The 21,571-nt window shown below is 44.2% G+C and overlaps 2 protein-coding genes across 6 annotated transcripts; both read left to right on the top strand.

The window, feature by feature from the left end:
* The first annotated feature begins 1,169 nt into the window (after positions 1–1,169).
* rasal3 (RAS protein activator like 3) lies at positions 1,170–11,538 on the top strand. 5 transcript variants are annotated; one of them, XM_078793119.1, is made up of 19 exons: positions 1,170–1,794; positions 3,148–3,278; positions 3,361–3,439; positions 3,944–3,999; positions 4,091–4,176; positions 5,064–5,193; positions 6,028–6,126; positions 6,200–6,862; positions 6,969–7,122; positions 7,183–7,327; positions 7,390–7,626; positions 7,718–7,919; positions 8,395–8,486; positions 8,548–8,661; positions 9,006–9,159; positions 9,724–9,831; positions 9,911–10,101; positions 10,612–10,696; positions 11,292–11,538. In XM_078793119.1, the coding sequence occupies exons 1-19, from the start codon at positions 1,269–1,271 to the stop codon at positions 11,382–11,384; spliced, it is 3,345 nt and encodes a 1,114-aa protein (XP_078649245.1). In that variant the 5' UTR covers positions 1,170–1,268; the 3' UTR covers positions 11,385–11,538. The 5 variants fall into 5 exon arrangements, with proteins under 5 accessions (XP_078649245.1, XP_057921386.2, XP_078649246.1 ...); XM_058065403.2 differs by having other exon boundaries at positions 1,171–1,794; positions 6,969–7,113; XM_078793120.1 differs by lacking the exons at positions 1,170–1,794; positions 3,148–3,278; positions 3,361–3,439 and adding an exon at positions 3,668–3,800 and having other exon boundaries at positions 11,292–11,537.
* A 1,395-nt stretch (positions 11,539–12,933) lies between these two features.
* On the top strand, positions 12,934–21,561 carry trim25 (tripartite motif containing 25). Its single transcript, XM_058075152.2, has 8 exons — positions 12,934–13,693; positions 14,751–14,846; positions 15,360–15,593; positions 16,235–16,403; positions 16,911–17,003; positions 17,074–17,208; positions 17,287–17,346; positions 17,430–21,561. The coding sequence occupies exons 1-8, from the start codon at positions 12,944–12,946 to the stop codon at positions 17,966–17,968; spliced, it is 2,076 nt and encodes a 691-aa protein (XP_057931135.2). The 5' UTR covers positions 12,934–12,943; the 3' UTR covers positions 17,969–21,561.
* Positions 21,562–21,571: the final 10 nt, after the last annotated feature.

The following is a 21,571-nucleotide window of genomic DNA, read 5'->3' as shown; positions in this document are numbered from 1 at the left end:
ATATTTTATATAATATATACTTTTTATTACTGCTGATATTTTTAAATTATTTTATTTATATTATTTATAGGATAATTATGCATTTATTATGATTTTTTTAAATATGTATTTTTTTCATAATATAAGGTTTTGACTGCCATCCCTAATAGCCGCCTAGGAGAGAACAAGTAATATAAAATGTCGTTTTGAACACAGGAAGTGGTTACCACAGTCTGACAAATGAATGGGCAGGAAGTACAGCTTCGCTTTGACAGGAAACAGATCTCAACAGTCAATAGACCCAATAAATGGGCCCATTCTAAGCCCAAAGCAGACACAGTGAAGTACAAAAAGGTGTACTTAGGACAAAAGGAGCACTAAAAGCCACACAAAAATACAAAGTCGTCTTCTTCTTCTTTCTCTTTCTCTTTCGGCTTTTCCCTTCAGGGGTCGCCACAGCAAATCAACCGCCTCCTTGTACCCCATTGACGCTACATTCCACACAAAAATACAAAGTTCAACTCAAGAACCACACAAATATACATAATACATAGTCTTTGGTTTTGTTATAAATAGCCTATTTTGATCCAAAAATGAGCGCTGTGGTTAGCCCTAACCGGGTATTCCGGTTTCCTCCCACATTCCAAAAACATGTTAGGTTCATTGACAACTCTAATTGTCCATAGGTATGAATGAGTGTGAATGGTTGTTTGACTATATGTGCCCTGTGATTGGATGGCCTCCAGTCCAGGGTTCTCCCGGCGTCTCGCCCAAGGACAGCTGGGATAGGTTCCAGCATACCTGCGACCATAGTGAGGATAAGCGGCATAGAAAATGGATGGACGATCCAAAAAGAAGCCCTATCCTTATCGCACATGAATGTGCACATGGATTCTTACATATCACACGACAGGCGACATCTTTGGCTCATGATTGGCTGTCACGGACAACAAGTAAGGCTGTTTGGCCAACTTCACTTTATATAATTAATACAGTGAATTTGATGTCAATAAATTGGCCTTCAAATTGAGAGTTTTGACGAGTTGGGTTTTTTGACAGACAGGCCCTTCAAATGGTTTCGGCTTGTGTCGGCTAACATTTCTGCAAGACAGGAAATGCTGAAAGACGAGAGTAGACCGCATCGAATTCACTCTTGACACACTTCCATCCACACGAGAGGAAAGGCACAGAGGGACACAGCTGCCTCTGATGAAGGTACTGTACGCACCATGTTTGGATCTTTTTTTCTTTCATGCAAAGACAGACTTATAACACCCTGAAAATCCAAAATGGGGTCTGAGGAAAAACCAGTGGAGCCTGCAGATGATCCATCTCAAAATGACACACCAGAGAAGGATAGGAACTGTCCTGCAGATCTCCTTGAGGGACGAGCATCTCAGTCCACGGACCCTCTCAACACATACAAATGGAAAACCGGCTCCAAGGGATCCCTTCATGAGGGGATGGAAGATGGAACAGCTGAGAAGGTTCAAAAAGGAATCAAATGGAGCAAAATGCAAACCTGGCGTAAGGCAATGAGTGAGGACACCGAAGACAAAGCGACCAAGATGAACGCCACGCGAAAGAATCCCTTCAGAAGGGCCTTTTCTTTGCCTCCTGCCGCGCTTTTTGCTACCCTGACACACTCCTCCGTCTCCGCCGGTGCATCAACCCCCACAGAGGCCGATTGGGACACATCCGCAGAAACCCAACAAGACGGCGGAGGGGCCCGCTTGAAAAAGTACTGGAGGTCCATGTCTCAGAAGCTGAAAAGGCCCAGACTGCTCAGCAGGAACAGCACCCCCTCATTAGCGGGTGAGTTCTTTCATTAAACGTATTAGACATCATATACTTTGACATGTTGTATCCCTGTACATTCGCCGACTTGCACGCACCATAGTCGTGTGCTGTTAGCTTCGAAATGCTAGCTTCAACAGTCAATCTGGCCCCAAAACTTGCAGCGAGTTAATATATGATCAAGTTCATTCATTCGATCTCAGCCATTTTTCTAAAGTGGTCCCTCTGGGTGCCAGCCATTTTTCATGGTTTGGACTGGTTTTTCAAGGCCCATGCTATAAGGCCCATGATGATAAGCACGGTACATACAAAAGAAACATTAGACTCTCATCTTCCAACAGAAGAAAAGTGTGTTTCTACCTTTTTCCGTTCACTTTGACACAAATTTAGCCATATTTACATACCCAAAAGTATTCCACAACATAAACAACACACAAAAATGTTGTTTTACATGAAAATACTTTTTATTTTTTGACATATCTAACACAATGAACCATTTACAAATGTTTCACATTTGCAACTGGTGTTTGATTGAGTAAGCAATGGCAATTGAAGAGAGAAGGGGAGGCTTCTGGAACCGACGTATCAATTTGTTAAGTTTTTGGGGGCTATTTTTGCCATACTACACATTTAACTGAAAGCATGTTCAATACGCAAAAAAAATACCTTTTCAATTCAATGAATAGTACTACTAATAGTTCTTTCATTTCATTGATCCTATTCCTGTTACTTGTCATTTAGTCCAACTAGAAAACAGGTTGAATGAATGAATGAATAAAAAGGTCTCTGCTGCTCCTGCATCTGCCAATACGCGTAGATGACAACAATGAAACGATACAAGCCTCGATTAATACTTCCTGGATTGAAGGCCTCCCAGCTCTTTTCTACCCCGACCACGCCCATGTGAAAAGTTGCCAGAGATGCTATCTGTCCTTCCGTAGCGTACGTAGAGCTGCTCACATCCTGTGAGCGTTCCTTCCACTTCCATGTACTGTACATGAGGTCCCGTGTGTACTCATGAGTTCCGTTCCTAAGATGGCGATGAAAGTCTGAACATATACCTCAATCAACTACCATGAACAGAAATGAAAGGAAGCCATTACTGTCCATATAGATGTCTTGCATCCGTGCAGTTTTAGATGAAACTTTTTTACTAAGGGAAACTCGCCTCTTGTCCGAAGTCAGCTGGTGTAGGTTCCAGCATACCCTAGTGAGGATACACCATATTGCAGATGGTTGGATGGATGGATGGACATTATTAAAGGAGGAAAAAATCCAAACCTACATCGCCCTGTGTGAAACAAAGTGACCGCACACCTCACACATCACACAACGTATGACTATTAATAGCACCACCTGTTGCTGGCACAGGTTTGGATGAAGGTCAGCATGAAGCTGAACATCACAAACAGCAGTGGGTGCCACCCCAGGAGGTTCCCCTATGGAACATCAGCAACTGTGTTCTTGAAGATGGACAGATTGTCATCTCTCCAGAGGAGGAAGTAACAGCATCAACACACACACACGACAAAATCTTGCTTCTGGTTTCTATCGTTTTTCTTTGCTTTTCTGATGCGTCTTTAGCCGACAATGTGGACACGGAACCATGTGACCAGCTGCCTGTCCAGCCTCAGCATGCAGAACCTTGTGGATACGGAAACAGGTCAATAAACAAATGAATATTGATACTCATAAAAAGCAGAAGTCTCTGTTTGACGTCAGAACCCAGGTTTGAATCCTGCAGACAGCTGCAAAGGAAATGGCAGAATGTTAATACCAGGGTGAATGTGAAATTGCATCCTGTTTTTTTTGTTGTTTTTTTAAGGAAGATAGCATCGCTCATTTGCTCGTGCGGTCCAGTGAAAGCCCGGGAGATAGTTTGCTTTTCATTCAAGAAGATCAGAGGTTGTTTCTTTGCTAAGCGGTTGGGTCAGTGAGGGAATGTTAATGGGAAAAGATTGAAGCACAACCTCGCTACGAGATGATGGGATTCAGACGTTGGATTGTATGTGGTGGAGCGCTGGGTAAGTGAGAGTAGTGAACGTTTTTAGCTGCAACATCCACTTTTATCCGCGGAAACTGAGACATGAGCCAGGGTAACCTGGGGCTTTTATGACAGTGACAAACTAAAGCAATGGATCAACTAGAACTCCAACATTCCTTTCAGAATGTACTCCTGACCACTTGGGCCCTCGACCGAAGAAAGAAGAAGGTGGCGTGAGGGTGAGTGTGCAACCTGCCAGACAAAATGATCCTTTTGCGATGTGTTTGTAATTAATGCTGAATGGAATTGTGCTGATGTTCGATCCCGAAGGCGCTGATTAAGCGACGGCTTGAGAACAAGGCAAAGAGAAATAGCAACACTCAAGTCAACCCCATGGGACTCCACAAAGGAAGCAGGTCAAGTAGTGCTCATTTTTTGGTGTGGATGGGATTTCAAACAGTTTGCATGTTCTCCCCCCGTGCATGCCTGGCTTTTCTCCGGGTACTCCGGTTTCCTCCCACATTCCAAAAACATGCTAGGTTAATTGGCCACTCCAAATTGTCCATAGGTATGAATGTGAGTGTGAATGGTTGTTTGTCTATATGTTTCTGATGTCACTAACATCTGTCCTCATATGCTGATGCTGTCCTTAGTCTACCTCTTGGACGTCTGTTGATTTGACATATCCAGGTTATGCTACGGCTTATACGGCTCTACAGGCTATGGTATGACCGGCTATGTTTGTGCTTTGGTTCTGATTGGTTTTCCATCTTTCAGATTCAGAAATGCTTGTTTTTCCACTATAGACAGCTTTTGGATTTTCATGTTGTTTTCACCTCTAAAAGCAGTCCTACCTGACCTACCCATTCTGAAACTCAGCACAGACATGATTGAATAAGCAATGTAATAGGACAAAACACGCCTGTCAGTCACATTCATTCATTCATTCATTTTCTATCGCTTATCCTCATGAGGGTCGCTGGGGTGCTGGAGTCTATCCCAGCTGTCTGTGGGGTGAGAGGCGGGGTCCACCCTGGACTGGTGGCCAGCCAATCCCAGGGCATATATAGACAAAACCATTCACACTCACATTCATACCTATGGACAATTTGGAGTGGCTAATTAACCTAGCATGTTTTTGGAATGTGGGAGGAAACCGGAGTACCCGGAGAAAAGCCACGCATGCACGGGGAGAACATGCAAATGGGATTGAACTCAGGTCTCCTAGCTGTGAGGTCTGCACGCTTTACATAAACTGTTTCCTTTGATAAATCACCCAGAAACTCTCACTTCCTTTTTTCAGGCACTACGGCTCCAGGGAGTCCATGTCCATTCCAGTGAGTCCAGTGGGAAGTCTGGATCTAAGTGCAGATGCCAGCACTGTCGTCAGGCCGGTCCACAGCTCCATTTTAGGGGAGAAGTACTGTTTTGAGGTACACGTCTTGTTATCGTATATTAAGTCCAGGTGCCTGTGCTCTGTGTCCAACATCTCTTTGTTTTCCGGCTGAACCAAGACAGACATAGGGGTACTACAAAGCTGGATACCAACTTCTTTTTTCTTCTGTCTCCTCCCGAGCACTTTGGCCTAAAGGGGCGGGGTTACCAGCAGAGTAACGAATGGCAACACAGCGCCCTCACGCATCCCGAACAATCTATGATGTGAAGAGGAATGTAAATACTGCATATTGTACTACAGCTGCTAAGTGCAAGAGCAGAAGGCTTACACAAAATCACAGACTAAAGTTTGCATTACTATACGATCGTTTTACATTACTATAATACCGTTTTTATCCACACAGTATCTCTGTATACATTACTATATTACCGTTTTTATCCACACAGTATCTCTGTATACATTACTATAATACCGTTTTTATCCACACAGTATCTCTGTATACATTACTATATTACCGTTTTTATCCACACAGTATCTCTGTATACATTACTATAATACCGTTTTTATCCACACAGTATCTCTGTATACATTACTATATTACCGTTTTTATCCACACAGTATCTCTGTATACATTACTATAATACCGTTTTTATCCACACAGTATCTCTGTATACATTACTATATTACCGTTTTTATCCACACAGTATCTCTGTATACATTACTATATTACTGTTTTTATCCACACAGTATCTCTGTATACATTACTATAATACCGTTTTTATCCACACAGTATCTCTGTATACACTATACTATATTACTGTTTTTATGGTTTCCTTTGGTGGAGTTCATATCACTGTAATTGTCCATATAGGTCATCAACTCTGAGAGCACGCACTGCTTTGGCTGCTCCTCAGCTGCAGAACGTGATCGATGGATTGAAGATCTGAGACGGGCTGCCCAGCCTAACAAGGTGAGCGATGGGATCCAAGAATTAGAATCCAGAATGAAAAGTGAAAATGTTTCTTCCTTAATGGCCGCCACAGGATAACACCGAGCGCACAGAGAACTCCCTCAGTCTGTGGGTCAACGAAGCAAAGGATCTGCCACCCAAACGCCGTTACTACTGTGAGGTACATCTGGACGGGACTCTGTTCGCCCGTTCCAGCAGCAAGGTGTCCAGCCGCTCTCATCTGGCTGGGGACAGCTCCGCTGGTTCTTCCGGACACCTGGGCGGGAATGGAGGAGGAACCGGGGGCTTTCAGTTATTCTGGGGAGAGTTCTTCGAGCTAGACAATCTTCCCTGCATCTCCCAAATCACGTTGTACCTTTTCTGCGAAGAGGACTCCAAAAAGAAGCGGCATTCCGGGGAAGCGTTCGGCCCACATCTGCTCGGCAGCGTGGATATTCGCTTAGCGGAGATTCGAGGCAGGGCCTATCAGGAAAAGTGGTACCCCATCATTCCGTGCAAGGTCTCAGCCTCAGCATGCAGCAAAGAACTTCTGGGGCCACAGGCCTCTCTCCGCATCAAGGCCCGGTTCCAGAACCTGCAGGTTCTGCCGATGGAGAAATACAAAGAATTTGCCGAGTATGTGACTGTGGATTATGTGGAAATGTGCAAAAGCTTGGAGCCTCTTGTGAACGTCAAAGAAAAGGAGGAGCTGGCAGGAGCTCTTGTCCATGTGCTGCAGAGTATTGGCAAAGCTAAGGTGAATATAGCGGAGGCAAAAGATGTTGTGGACTTCAGGGTTGAAGATTCTATTATAAGTCAAAGACAGCCTGATGGAATCCCTGTGATGTGTTCATATGTTCTAGGAGTTCCTTGTTGATTTGGCCAGAGCTGAAGTTGAGCGTCTGGGAGAGAAGGAGGCGTTGATCTTCAGAGAGAACAGCCTTGCCACCAAAGCCATAGATGAATACATGAAGCTGGTGGGACAGAAGTATCTCGTCGACACGCTCGGTAAAGGAGGTAGATGAGTGATGGCTGGCTTCTGAAGGTAAAGAGCTTTCACCTTCTGTTTGATTTCAGGGGACGTTATTACACGTCTCTACATGACGGGGGACGGCTATGAAGTCGACCCTCGCAAATGTCATGCCTCTGAGCTATCAAACAATCAGAAGCACTTGATGGAAGTGTGCGACCAGGCAGTGCGGAAAATTATTGACCTGCACGGGTGAGAAAACTAACCATCTTGGGTCATCGATGTTAGCATTTAACTCGAATAACATCTTTCAGACACTTTCCCGAAGAGCTGAACAAGATTTTCTCAAGCTGGACAGAGATGTGTGAAGACCAGGGAAGACCAGAGATTGGTCAACGTCTCATCTCCGCTTCCCTCTTCCTTCGCTTTTTGTGTCCGGCTATCCTCAGCCCATCACTGTTTGGTTTGACGCAGTCTTACCCAGACTCGAACACGCTTCGCACACTGACCTTAACTGCTAAGGTCATCCAGAACCTGGCAAACTTCACCCTGTGAGCAGCTTTACGTGCACTCGCTGTTCATTGTGCCGCTTTAAACATCAAAATCACCTTTGGGGAGTCTAACGTTCTTGTCCTGATGCAGGTTTGGAGAGAAGGAGGCGTACATGCTCTTTATGAATGAATTCCTACAGCAGCATTGGGATGGGATGAGGGGCTTTCTACTGACCGTGTCGGATCCTTGCACCGAGATCCCAATGAGCTCATTTGATGGCTATGTGGATCTACCTTTGCGACTGGCCGTGCTGCATGGTCTGCTGGTTGATATCATCCATCAGAGGGCACAGGTGGGGGGGGGGGGTAATTTAGTCATTTTCATTTGGGTCATAGAATGTAAAGGTGTTATTTGATGTCAACAAGGATCAAATCATGTGAACGATCACATTGAGAAGTTTTCTATGCGCTAACGACCAGAGTAGTCCATCCTAATTCACTTATCATGGCCGCTGCTGGAACCCATTGTCCGTGATAAACAAGGGATTACTGCACGACTAAATTGGGCAAACCCAACAAAGACGGGGTGCTGGGGCGGGACCACAAGGCACAAACTATTTACTGGCAACACAATCATGAATTACTATACCAGAAATAGAAGCCATGGGAGAAACCAAATACAATGAAAAGACAGGGACAGGCAATACAGGATGTTACTATTATCTTCTGTACATCCTTTTAGTATGGATCTCATCCTGGAAGTGTTTCACTGGCTAACAAAGATTAGCCTGTTAGCATCAATCATAGCTGTATTTCTTCATTTTGCAGGAAACAATCGAGAAGTTGCATCCTCTACCTTGGATTCTGAACCAGATAACAGAGTCCCTGGGCCCTGGGGTACCCCACATCCCAATAAACAGGTACGTCGACGATGGGATCAATCACTCGTCGTATTTTAGTCACAATGGTTTTTCTTTGTAGTCCAAGGAGACAAGTGAAACCAATGTACATTCCTCCTAAAGACCTGAGCAAGTACAGCCCTCACCAGTCGTCTCTCCAGCAGCTTCCCCAGGACTCCAGGGGTCTAATAAACGGGTAGGCTAATCAGTAGCTTTCACTGGTATACTTGGTATACATCTGTACTACATCACGCTATTGTAGTACATGTGTTTTTGATACAGTACCAACTGGAGGATGTCAGGTGGGATGGTACAAGCTGGACACTGACTACTTGAAATAATGAAGGTCTCTGTACTTAGAATAGGTATGACATCACGGAAGTGAAGCTGCTGTGTCAAGTCCCCATACCTACACATTCCGTAGAGGATCAAGGGGTCTATACCTCTTGTCTAGCTAGATGTAGTATATACCCCCGGTTCCAGTGTATAAGACACATGCGGATACTATTGACAAACTCACACATTTGTTTCATTTGTCAGCGATTGCGGAGCCCGTAGGAGGAAGCCTGTCACCCGAACTCAGAGTGCCCCATATAGACGTCCTGAAAAGAGAATCAAGAGACACACAAGTTCTGAAGCTCTGCCCATAGCCAACGATGAGCAAGATTTGCCTCTTATCTCATCACCACAAGCTGTGAGTATAAAGTATGTTTGATTGACAGATCACGTGAAACAATAAGTCAAAGCATGTCAGGCTTTACACGTTCCAACATGTGCCCAAGCTCAAAGGAACGTTCTTTATTGGTGTAGGGGATGCATGCGTGGACTTTGAGTGAAATAAAGAACGTATATTCCAAGACCGTCCAGGAGCCATGACTGTTGTGGTCAGTCAATGGGCGGAGCTTGGCCGTTTATGAGAATCATTACGTATACTCAGGCAGACAGTAGGACTTATTTATGTACAGTAAATACGTATGTATAATTGTTGGAGATGAAATCCTCTGCTAAATAAATGTCACCCCCCTTACGCACAGCACGCCCTGTCTTTGGCCTAGTTCGTCCATTCTGTGACCATATCAGACTGCTGATAATGTAAACACACTTTATCTTGTTCATATATTCAGCTAACAAGCCAATAAATTAGTATTTATTCTCCAATACATAAGCAGACCAATGTGATCACCAACTGTCCTTATCTGGACAAAGTCACAACGCTAAAATAGGAGCAATTCTAAAACCATATTTTCTCTCCATCAAGAGCCAGTCAAGCAAAGCATGTGCACCAGTTCCTTGGATTAAAGACTTCCAAAAGAAGGACCCCAGTGAGATGCAAGAAGAACACGAAGGACTCAGCTTACTGGACAGGGTAGGTACAGGCCGCTTGGCACAGCTTTCCCAACAATGCTGCTACCATTAAGGACCCGTTTATGCGTACCACACACCAGCACACCCAAGAACTGTCCGAGCTCCGCCTGGGGGTAGACCAGGTGACGGAGCGTGAGCTTGAAATGGCAAAGAGACTGGAGGACTTCATCATCCAAAGCATGGATCAGCACGCAGTGCTGCATGCCCAAGTCAGCGAGATCCAGGATCTGCTGGCCGTCCGTGATGAGCAGCTTGCCAGCGCCACCTTCAGGTATGATCCAGCGTATCCAGCACTCAGGCGCTGGCATTCCATGCACAAGATTGATGGAAAATGTTCAAAAGAAGACTTTGAATCACTTTGACATTATTCCATTATGGAATATTTGTCACTAGAGAGCACTTTGGCTGGATCCCAGTTCACCACTTGGTCTTTGAGTACATGAGTGTGTTCACACTTATGACAGCAACATGCAGTGCAGTTTAAGTCCCCAAACTCAAACTGGCCCAAACGATGAGCGTGCAGTGATGGACACTTAGCACCCGAATAGGCGGCATCTTGAAATAATAACCGCTTAGGAGCAACCTGTGGTGCTGGAAAGTAGCAAGCAGAAGAAGAAGCAGGTAAATATTGGGATTGGCGTTTCCAGTAAGCGTGCGGCGACGTGATGGTTTGGGAAACCTCGGGAACGAAGTGCACAGTGCACGCGGTATACTCATTGAAGTGTACTGACGGAAGTATTCCATTTGAGACGCAGCCCTTGACTATCTGTACCTTACCCAGGTTGGGTGTGATCGAGGAGGAGAGGGAGAATGACGAGCGCAAGATGAATGTCGCCACGGCAGCAGCCGAGCGAATGAACACATTGGTAAGACGCTGCGACTTCAGAAAACAGAAACATGAAATACGGAGGCCACACGTGCGAACCTGAAATACCAATATTCATTCATTCATTTTCCACCGGTCACGGGGATGCTGGAGCCTATCCCAGCTGTCTTGGGGCGAGAGGCGGGGTCCACCCTGGACTGGTGGCCAGCCAATCCCAGGGCACATATAGACAAACAACCATTCACACTCACATTCATACCTATGGACAATTTGGAGTGGCCAATTAACCTAGCATGTTTTTGGAATGGGGGAGGAAACCGGAGTACCTGGAGAAAACATGCAAACTCCACACAGAGATGGTCGAGGGCCTGCACGCTAACCACTCGACCACCGTGTACCACCCCTGAGTAAAGTGCTAAAGTGAGTTAAGGCTGTTATACAGTATAACATATATTGCAGTGGGAAGGTTGACAAAAACAATGAAATGATTTTATACACACTGAATATATATTACACACTTAAACATTGCCACATACATAATTTGAATGTACTACCATGAATATTTCTCTGCATACCATCATTGCCTTCAGCAGGGATTCAAGTGAGCTGATTTTTTTTCTCCTGTGTCCTTAAAGGAGGAGCAGTTTGTAGACTTGATGAAGGACCTCCGGCGCCTCAACGAGGCCTACCACAGTATCGTGCAAGCTGGTGAAAAGCAACCTGTTTAGATTTCATATGCATTCCCCGCAATCTTTCCTGTGCCCCGGTTTAATTGTTAATCAATCTTGAATAAAGTACCCAAAAGCTATGCTGTATTTGGGAATCGTACTATGTAACTTGTATGCATGTTCAAAATAAATGAAACCATTTCAATCATTTGTTTTTTTTACCCCCAAAGCCCTCTTGTGTCCAAAAACATATTCACTGAGTTTGGAAATAATATAATATACAAATACAAACAATATTCATTCATTCATTTTCACAGATATTGATCTCCTCAGGCTTAGCATCAATCCAATACTGATAAGATCCTGTTATCAATAACAGGGATATTTGAATTGATCAGCCCACCTCTCACAGGAAGTCAGTCAGTTTTTCCCCTTGGTACCCTTGGTGTAACATGCGAAATAAGAGATACACACTTGCTAAGTGTTTGTTTTGACACACTCGACTGATATAGTAGTATTATATAGTAGTATAGTAGTATGTATCACAGTAAAAGTATAGTTGGCCTGAACAAAAATGTTTGTCCAAAAAACCCTTTTAGTACAGTAATATACTAGATTAAGAATGTTTATTATGTGATCTAACTTTGTTTTGTTTGTTTCTGCGCTGCAGCAAGTAGTTCAGAAACAAGTTTGTAAGACTGTGCCACCTGATTCAGCTCCAGGATGACCTTGATGAAGGGGGGGGGGGGGGGGGAGGGTAAAAAACATACTTGTGAGTCATAGCCTTTTGTGTAATGTTCTGTGTCATGTCAACAAGATTAAATATGTATCAGTGGGTGGACGGATTCAATGTATTAGCCTATTTGAAGACACAACCATGGGATTCCCTGTCATGTGAGTGTGAATGGTTGTTTGTCTATATGTGCCCTGGGATTGGCTGGCCACCAGTCCAGGGTGGACCCCGCCTCCCGCCTGAAGACAGCTGGGATAGGCTCCAGCACCCCCATGACCCTTGTGAGGATAAGCGGTAGAAAATGAATGAATGAACCTAACCTAGCACTAAAAAATGACACTGGTTGAATTGAGAGCACGCAGGGTGGCTGGTTATGTCATAGGGCAAAGTCACAGTCAGGGAATTTGGGGGTATCAAAGTAGTTCAGGTAAGAAAAGACAAGTTGATGGAGTATTCTTTCTAGTACTTAGTTAGTACTTTGTTTACTCTGGCCAAAGAAGTTCGCATGCCGCTGTTTTTTTGAATGATCTCTCATTTCTTTTTAGAAATGTCAAACGGCTCCGGGAAAGTATGACTTTTGTCCTCCATGTTTACCTGTGAGAGAGACCTGAATAGCATCCTGTCTGCTCGTCCTCATCCAATCACCAGTCAGAACTCAGCCAGGACGCATTCATGGTCTCACACAAAGTTGGATTTTTTTTTAAACTCATTACAAAGACGTGCGTTTGCTGACCCCTGCCACCACCCAATGACATGCAAGCTCCACACAGGGATGTCCAATGGAACCCAGATCTCCTGACGGTGTGATCACCATGCTCGCCACAAGGCCACCGTGCTAAATACATTTAGTCCCTTTTGATACATACATACAGTAAAAAGTCACAAAATGGCTCTTGGACTTGGGAACAACATGACGTCATGTGTACCCAACAACACTGCCGTCCTCGGTTTCGATAATCGATCACATTCGATGTGGGCGTTAACTTTCGTTTCTGTCAAAGTGCGCGTGAGTTTCCTTCCCGGCCTCCCAGTTGTGGCGTCAAACATGGCGGAAGTGGACTTCTCTCTGCTTAGTCTGGAGAGCGAGCTGACTTGCTGTATCTGTCTGAGCCCTTTTGACTGTCCGGTCACCATCCCCTGCGGGCACAACTTCTGCCAGGCGTGCCTTCTCGCCACCTGGACGGACGTGTACGACTGTCCGCAATGTCGGACCCACTTCGCCGTCAAGCCGGAGCTGAAGAAGAACACCGTCCTCAGCACCGTGGTGGAGACCTTCAAAGGACGTTCTAGCGAGGTGTTTGTCTCCGAAGGAAAAAGCAGCCAAGCGGCGACCCCTAAACCCGACAGGGTGGACTGCGATACGTGCATGACGTCACCGGCGACCAAAACCTGCCTCACCTGCATGGCGTCTTTCTGCGCCGAGCACCTGCGACCACATCACGACAACCCGGTGTTCCGCGTCCATCAGCTGACCGAGCCCGTCGGCGACCTGTCGGAACGCATCTGCCAGGACCACCGCAGGCCCATGGACCTCTTCTGCCCTCAGCATGGCCGCCTCATCTGCATCCTCTGCCTTCAAACGGCGCACAAAACCTGCTCGCTCGTCTCTCCTGACCAGCAGAGGATCATGCAAGAGGTATGAGGTGTGCTGCGTTCAAGTGCAACGATAGCATGAACAAGTTACTTCAGTTCAAGGCTCAGGAAATGTCAACTTTTTGACTTGACACACTGAACTCAATGGAAAACGTTATTGCCCCCTAAAGCTAATAACTGCTTGGGCCACCCTTAGCGGCAACAACTGCAACCAAGCGTTTGTGATAACTTGCAATGAGTCTTCCAGCTGTGGAGGAAGTTTGGCCCACTCGTCTTTGCAGGATTGTTGTCATTCAGCCACATTGGAGGCTTTTCCTGCATTAACTACCTTTTTAAGGCCATGCCACAGCATCTCAACAGGACTCAGGTCAGGACTTGGACTAGGCCACTCCAAAGTCTTCATTTGGTTTTTCTTCAGCCATTCAGAGGTGGACTTGCTGCTGTGTTTTGGATCATTGTCCTGCCAACAGATGGCTGGACATTGACCTTAAGAATTGTTTGGTAGAGAGCAGAATTCATGGTTCCATTTATCACAGCAAGTCTTCCAGGTGCTGAATCAGCAAAACAGCCCTAGACCATCACACTACCACCACCATGTTTTACTGTTGGTATGGTGGTAATAGTTGGTAATGCGGCGTTACTTTTACATGTATTGGACACACACCTTCCACAGCGTTCAACTCATCAGACCACACAATATTCCCCCAAAGGTCTTGGAGGTCATCAAGATATTTTCTGTCAAAATTGAAATGAGCCGTAATGTTTTTTTGGTTTAGCAACTCTGCTATGCAGGCCGTTTTTGCCCAGTGTCTTTCTTATGGTGGAGTCATGAACACTGACCTTAACTGAGGCAACTGAGGCCTGCCGTTCTTTGGACGTTGTGGGGTCTTTTGTGACCTCTTGACGAGTGTTTGCTGCACTCTTGTAAAGAAATACCAATTATTGCCTTTTTCATCAACATGTTTTCTACTTCCTGGCACACCAATGACACTCTTGCATAAGATGCATTGAGTGACAGCATGTAGGAAGGGTTGAAAAATGAAATTAAACAGCAAACTTTGCTCATTAAGAAAGTGCAAACCATTTTTTTCTTTTTGCAGTCCGAGTTGACAAAAAAGTTGGGTTTGGTGGAAAAGAAGATTCAAAGGAATGAGACGGTCATATCTGAAATGGCAGGCATGCAGAACACCTTGAAGGTAACCGCAGATCTTAAATAAAACTTTATTTATCTTGATTGTACTTACATAACTGTTTTATGACAGAAGGCCATGACTCACCATAAGAGTGTGACTCTCATTAAAGGAAATACTGTAAAACCACAGCAGTTTAAGGTTGACACGTCAGGTAGACAACATGCTCGTTTGTCGTGGTTAATTGGTTCGAGTTCCCGTAGAAAACGTTTTTTAATCTGTTTGACTTTCGGAAAATAGTTTTATAACATTGTTAGAGCCCTGTAAAAATGTATTTGGAAAGTCATAATATCTAACTATGAAAATATCAATTCATGAATATTGACTCCTCCTCCGTGGAAATGGACTCATCACGGTCGGGCCTGAAACCGATGAACTGCGATACAGGAGAGGCGACTATACACTAAATGTTATGTCAGCTTAGCTATTAGCTATTAGCTATTGCTAATGCAGCCTGGCTATTTTGTCAGCTGCCTGTCACATTCACGGCCCGTCTGTGATCTTCTTTTCATATTCAAGGATAAGGCTGTCTTCATGAAGATGAACATGGCTCTTGAGTATCAGCAGATCAAAGACATGCTGGTCAGCGAGGAGCGTGATGCTATGGGCTTATTGGACCAAGAGCTGACGTCTGGTCAGACCAAGCTCAAGGTTCTCATCAAGCGGTTTTCAGACAATATCAGTAAGTTGACCAAATCCAAGGAGGAGATCCAGAGTCTGCTGTGCAAGTCACAAACGGTGGCCTTTCTGCAGGTGAGACAACAATTTCAATCTCTTAAATAGTCGTCCCTCGCCATATTGCGCTTAGGATTTTGTGGCTTCACTTGTTTTCAAACTTATAAACGGAATAAATCATGCTGTTTTCTAACATATTTTGGAAGCTTTGTCAAACATAAAAATGGCTAAATTCATTCAAATAGAAATGCAACAAAGGAAGAAGCTGAATTAAAGTTGACTGTGGTATTCCATTTTGGTCACGCTGTGTCAGTAATTGTTCCTTCCGGGAGACAAGCACCAGACTTGAGGGCCGAAACAACAGACATTTATTGCAGGTTTGATTTATCTCACAATGGGCAAAATTATAATAAATGTAATAATTATATCTACTATATTGGGTAACAAGCGTAAAGGTGACTACAGGGGTGTTATGTCATGTCTAGAGGGCTCTAATGTTGAACATATAGGAAAATATTGTATTCATTTTTTTGTGTTTCTAATAAAGAAGAAATCCTACTAAGATGCATTCACAGACGCTGGGAAGATACGTAGTAATCTCCACTGGTCACTCGTAATGTCGCATTGATGAGACAATAGCCACCGCAGGAAGTACAGGACAGAACAGGAAGTAGTTCTCTTGATTATTTTTTTTTACAGTTGTCTCTCAATCCCCGCAGGCTTCAGTTAACCTGCCCAAAGCTGCAACCTTTGATCCGTTTCCCCCACAAATCAACCTGGAGTCCCCAAAGTTGAAAGCAGCCCAACAGTTTTCTGTTCAACTGAAGGAAGAGATGCGACAGATCCTGAGTCAGCCGTACGATGCTAGAACGCCACTGATGAAAAAAGGTAGCAGTCAATGACATTCCGCATTCTTCCAGGTTTGTTTATTTATTGACGGGATACAGTACGTGAGATCTCGGGATGAGCCAAAAAAGTTTCTCTCCTGTTGCGTGTATTCCACGGCGTGGGATGTGTTGTCATACAAATGTATTACTGTATCGTTTTGAGAAGCCAAACAGAATCGGAATCGGGGGTTCAGTTGGTGCACTACACTGCTGCTGGGGATGTCATTCAACTTCATGTCAAAAATCCTTTAAGAACTCGTGGGGCACGTGCATGTATTAATAACACAAGACGAGCGCCATATTGTGTGCTAACCACTAAATGTATGCAAACAGAGGTCAAATTTTGTGGATAAAAACAAACATATTAACATATAATATAATATTAACGCTTTAGTTTTTAGACCACAAAAATGCAACAATAAAGATGACGGAGCGGATATGGCCTGCAGGCCCTGAATTAGACATCTTCGGTGTACGGTAAACAATGTTGTCATTTTTCTACACACAGAGAAGAGAGAGGAGAACGTCCCTCCAAGAAACCCCACCCCGCCGGCACCAGCTAAACCAGTTCACGCCAAAGCCGACATGAAAACACACCACAGTGAGAAACGATCCCATTTTCTGCCAATGGGCCAAAAAGCAACATTTTCAAAACTGTGTTGTTTCCTTAGAACCAAAAAGCACCTTTGGGCTGTTGAAAGACAACAAGGAACATCATAAAAACAAGTGGCGTTCCATGGAGAATCTCCTGGAGACTGATAGTGGGAAAGCAAAAGGCAGAGGTTCTGAGTCCAAAGCAAAAACAGGTCGACCTTTGCCTAAATACCTGGGGTGCCATGGTGCATTGAACTCTGGAGTTCCATACTCATCTTATTTTGTTGTAGAAGCTGCGGGCCTTCCTGCCAATATTACATCTGCTGAAAAAAGGCACAACCTTCTGAAGTGTAAGTTTTGGAATGATGGCCGTATCTTCCTAAAATGTTGCTACGATGCCAACGTCCTGTCCGTCTGCCTTCTGGACTTCTAGACGGCCGGGAGCTTACCTTCAACCGATGGACGGCACACAGGCGCCTGATATTATCCGAGGACTTCACCGTGGTAACCGTGTCCAGCCAGCCCGACGCCGCCAAGAGCCCCGACGGCCCCGAGCGCTTCTCCGTGTGCTCTCAGGTGCTCGCTTGTCAAGGTTTCACAAAAGGGCGCCACTACTGGGAAGTGCGAATTAACAAAAACAACTTCACCGGCATAGGCTTGGCTTATTCGAGCATCAACCGCAAAAGTCCCACCAGCCGCCTAGGCCGCAACGGCCAGTCCTGGTGTGTGGAGTGGTTTAACATCAAACTGTCGGCTTGGCACGACAGCAAGGAGGTCGTGCTTGACAATCCCAATCCCAAACGCGTTGGTGTGTTGTTGGATTTGGACGCGGGCTCGGCTACATTCTACAACGTGACAGACCAGGCGTACCCCTTCTACTCTTTTGTGTTCCCCTTCACTGCCACCGTCTTTCCGGCCTTCTGGATTTTCTCCTGTAATTCCTCCATTTCGCTCTGCAAGATGCAAGCTTGAGAAAGTATGATTGACATTTCTTGGGAAAATGAAGGCTAATATGCAAAATCAGCTTTTAACCAAACCATGATCATTTTTTGTTTTCTTCAAAGTTATGAAACCAAATCTAGATGCAAGCTAACATGAGCATACCAGGGATGGCTCCATCAACGTTGTCCTAGTCTTAAACCGCGTTGGAACTCATTCAATACCAGAGACGTATTTATACGTTTTTATAATCCAACAACCTATTTACACGCTTTTTGTGCGAGAAGCAAAAAGAGAAGATGATGCAACCCTCCACTGATGCGTTTCACCTCCGAGCACCTTTCAGCCATAAAAACTAGCGAGTGGAAAGCAAACATATGAAGGAAGAACCGGGAGAGCGTGGAGAAGTGTAGCGTGCAGAAGGTTTACGGGAAATACACACACAGCTCAGTTCCAAAAGTGAAAATTATAGTTTGTAGAGAAATTGCTATTTTAATATAAAACTGTTCAACTTGTACATCTACGACATTTGCAAAGTTACGAAAGACTTAAAGCTGATATTATTGGCGGATGATGAATGATTAGAAAGGTCCGAAGAAATGGTCATATTAAAAAGATGCTTTTATAATAATAGATTGTACTTGAACCTAAATAAAACTAAAATCATGCTGTTTGCTAACAGCAGAAAGGACACGCACCAGCAAATACAAATAGACGGTGAAGACATTGAAAGGGTAAAGGAAAATACATTTCTGGGGATCACAATAGATGAAAATATGATCTGGAAACCTCATATTACAAATATACAACATAAGGTGGCCAGAAATATTTCAGTATTGAACAAAGCAAAATTTGTTCTCAATCAGAAATCACTCCACACTCTTTATTGCTCTCTGGTTCTACCATATCTTACTTATTGTGTGGAAATATGGGATAATAACTATAAAAGCAATCTTCACTGGCTAAATGTACTGCAAAAAAGGCCAGTAAGGATAATTCATAATGCCGCCTATGTACAGGGAACATACTAACTCCTTATTTGTAAAATGACAAATACTTCAACTTGCTGATATGAAACAGAAAGACAGATGGCCATCCTTCATAACCTCAGTAGACGTTGACTCGTGACATTCATCCCACTTTACTGTCGAGTGTCAAGTGTAGTAAGTGTAGCAGTTGAAATACACACATACACACGTAGCGGCCGCAGACATGGCCGGTGAAATGGAAAGGCTTACCGCTAAGTTGTTTTCTGTAGGTGTGGATATCAAAGAGGGTTGTTAGCACGCCGCTTGTTGACCAACCACAGCAGGAGCCGCTGATCACCTGCACCTGCTGGCCCTTTAGTGCTGCCTTGCAGCACAGACAGCGAATCAGGAGGGGACCTACCGTCAGCTGACCAAGTCATGTGACTGCTGCTCATGACGCGGTTACATTATGTTCGCCTTGAAAGAATAGGTCCAAAATGGTTGGCAATGGAGGGGTTGTCTTTTGGAAAATAGCTGCGGGAAAAAGCCGAAAGACACAAACAAACAAAAAAGCTGGGATTGAATGAGTTATCATACATGTTCCTGTTAGCATCCTTAGCTTGCTAACAAAATGGCAACCGGAATGGGAAGTCAGCCGTGTCTTTGATGTCATCAGCAGTTGACACAAAACAGTTGACACAAAATAGTTTTTCATGTAGCCAACAGTTAAAAACAGTTAAATGCAAGAACATCCAGGAATAAATGAACTTTTAAGGCTACTTTTACTGACACCATTTTCCTGCTGAATTCAATAGTTTTCCCTCTTCTTTAATTCTATCGATCACATCATTGAGGTGAGAAACACTATTACAAGCAGGAAGTAGCACATGGCAAAACAGGAAGTTGGTGTTGAAGAGGAAGGTGTTGATCTGGTTACCACATAAGTGTCTTTGGAAACAATCACATCTTCAGTGAAGGTACAAGCAACCTGAAATGGTCATTTATTCCCATATTTATTCCCATATTTATTCCCATGAATTGCAAGGGATGAACATGCATTTATTTAATGGACATGGTTTCTTATGGGAAAGGGTTAGAGTCCTTAATGATGATAACCCAGCTCCCACTGTAGTTAGTGGTGTTCAATGGCGGTCAATGGCGGTCAACGGCGTTAGTCAATCCAATGGATTACTATTTCAAACGTTCCAACGGTGAAACATTGCAGCTTATTATGCACTGTTATTTTGTAGCAATGCTGGACGTTGCTTCAGTCGCCATTGTTCACAACTACAAGACAGGAAGCTAAATCGCTAGTCAACAACAGTTGTGGTTGCTCACGTTCAGGAAATGTTGCCCCCTCGCGTTATGGGAGGAAATGCAAGAATTACTTCCCCTGGTAACTGGGAACGTTATTGCGAGGGAAGACTGGAGTGTGTTTGTCATACTACTTCTCCCGTCCGTGGTAACAGCAGCTGTCGATCGGCATGATTGGACCAACGCCCTGATTGTTTTCCAGTAACGGGTAATTGAATTCATTACCATTTCAAACGTTACAATGGCGTTACCAACTGTGAAAGGTGGCGCCGTGTTATGCACTGATAGCTACAGCTATGAGCATAATGTCGCTTCTGTGGCCATGATTCACGGGTACAACACAGGAAGCTAAATAGCTAGTCAAGAGTTATGGTTGCTCACTCTCGGGAAAACACTGCCCCCTCGGGTTTCGATAGCGCCAAGTTGTGGATGGGTAGTGTCCAAGGAGGCGTGGGATGTCATCTTACCAAAGTTGATTAATAACCAAGCAGAGTGGAACCCATTTGGTACGGCTCATCAGGTCCTCGTCCACCGTGTTCTTATTATCAAAAGTGCCTGCTTAATCAGACATCACACATCATCAAGTTTGAGACCCACAACATTCATTTCTGTGAAAGATGTAGCGGTTTTGTCGACATGTGTTGTAATATTGTCAACTTCCTCACCATCCCTCATGTGTTTATGCAAAAAGCAGATGTGTGGTTATGTCACAGTGGAAAACCATGTTGACATACTTCAGGGTGAAAAATCCTTCATGGCCCATTTTCCTTGTGTCGTGGCCAAAGTCACAAGTAAATGTGCATGCATTGGCTAATTCCGGTCAGGTCGACAACCGCTGATGTCAACGTGATCAGCCAATCAAAGGGATGTTGACTTAATGGGTACGTTATTGGTTAACCAGCTTTGCAGCCTTCTTTTATGTCATGACAAGTCTTAAAATGATACATTATTCTTTCAGAAAAATCATGAAAATAATGATTAGAATTGTTAATGTGTTGTCCGGTTCGTGTTGTTCTACTTCACAGCTACTAACTCCTGTCATTTGGGCCAAAGTGTACAAGGACGCAGGTAGTGGCTACATCACACGTTGTGTAGCATGTGATGCTACTGTGTTGTGTTCAATGCCCCCGGAGATAAACGTCAACATCCTGAATTGTTTGTTGATGTTCTTTTACATTGAATTTCTGCTTTACATTTACTATTCCAACTCTTTCATATTCTTTCATCATTTGATTCAAGATGGGTCTTATGGTAACTTTCCAGCAATGAGATTGTTGATTTTTAAAAATGTTATATTTGTGATTTTGAATGTGTAATGATCACAAAATGAAAACTAATAAAAGGTGGAAATAAG

Source organism: Doryrhamphus excisus, linkage group LG9 (assembly GCF_037039965.1).
Source record: "Doryrhamphus excisus strain RoL-2023G ecotype Guam linkage group LG9, RoL_Dexc_Guam_v1.1, whole genome shotgun sequence".
In the NCBI taxonomy this organism is placed as follows: Eukaryota; Metazoa; Chordata; class Actinopteri; order Syngnathiformes; family Syngnathidae; genus Doryrhamphus; species Doryrhamphus excisus.
Note: the sequence above shows the minus strand (reverse complement) of the source record. Positions and strands in the feature narration are given on the sequence as shown.

What these genes read in the sequence shown, in the direction of transcription:
- rasal3 (XM_078793119.1), top strand. Translation starts at nt 1,269, where the DNA reads ATGGGGTCTGAGGAAAAACCAGTGGAGCCTGCAGATGATCCATCTCAA. An exon ending in GGACTCCACAAAGGAAGCAG is followed by an intron (nt 4,177 to 5,063) that starts GTCAAGTAGTGC and finishes TCCTTTTTTCAG; the next exon opens with GCACTACGGCTCCAGGGAGT. An exon ending in CCCCACATCCCAATAAACAG is followed by an intron (nt 8,487 to 8,547) that starts GTACGTCGACGA and finishes TTTTCTTTGTAG; the next exon opens with TCCAAGGAGACAAGTGAAAC.
- trim25 (XM_058075152.2), top strand. Translation starts at nt 12,944, where the DNA reads ATGGCTCTTGGACTTGGGAACAACATGACGTCATGTGTACCCAACAAC. An exon ending in AAACGGTGGCCTTTCTGCAG is followed by an intron (nt 15,594 to 16,234) that starts GTGAGACAACAA and finishes CAATCCCCGCAG; the next exon opens with GCTTCAGTTAACCTGCCCAA. An exon ending in AAGGCACAACCTTCTGAAGT is followed by an intron (nt 17,347 to 17,429) that starts GTAAGTTTTGGA and finishes CTGGACTTCTAG; the next exon opens with ACGGCCGGGAGCTTACCTTC.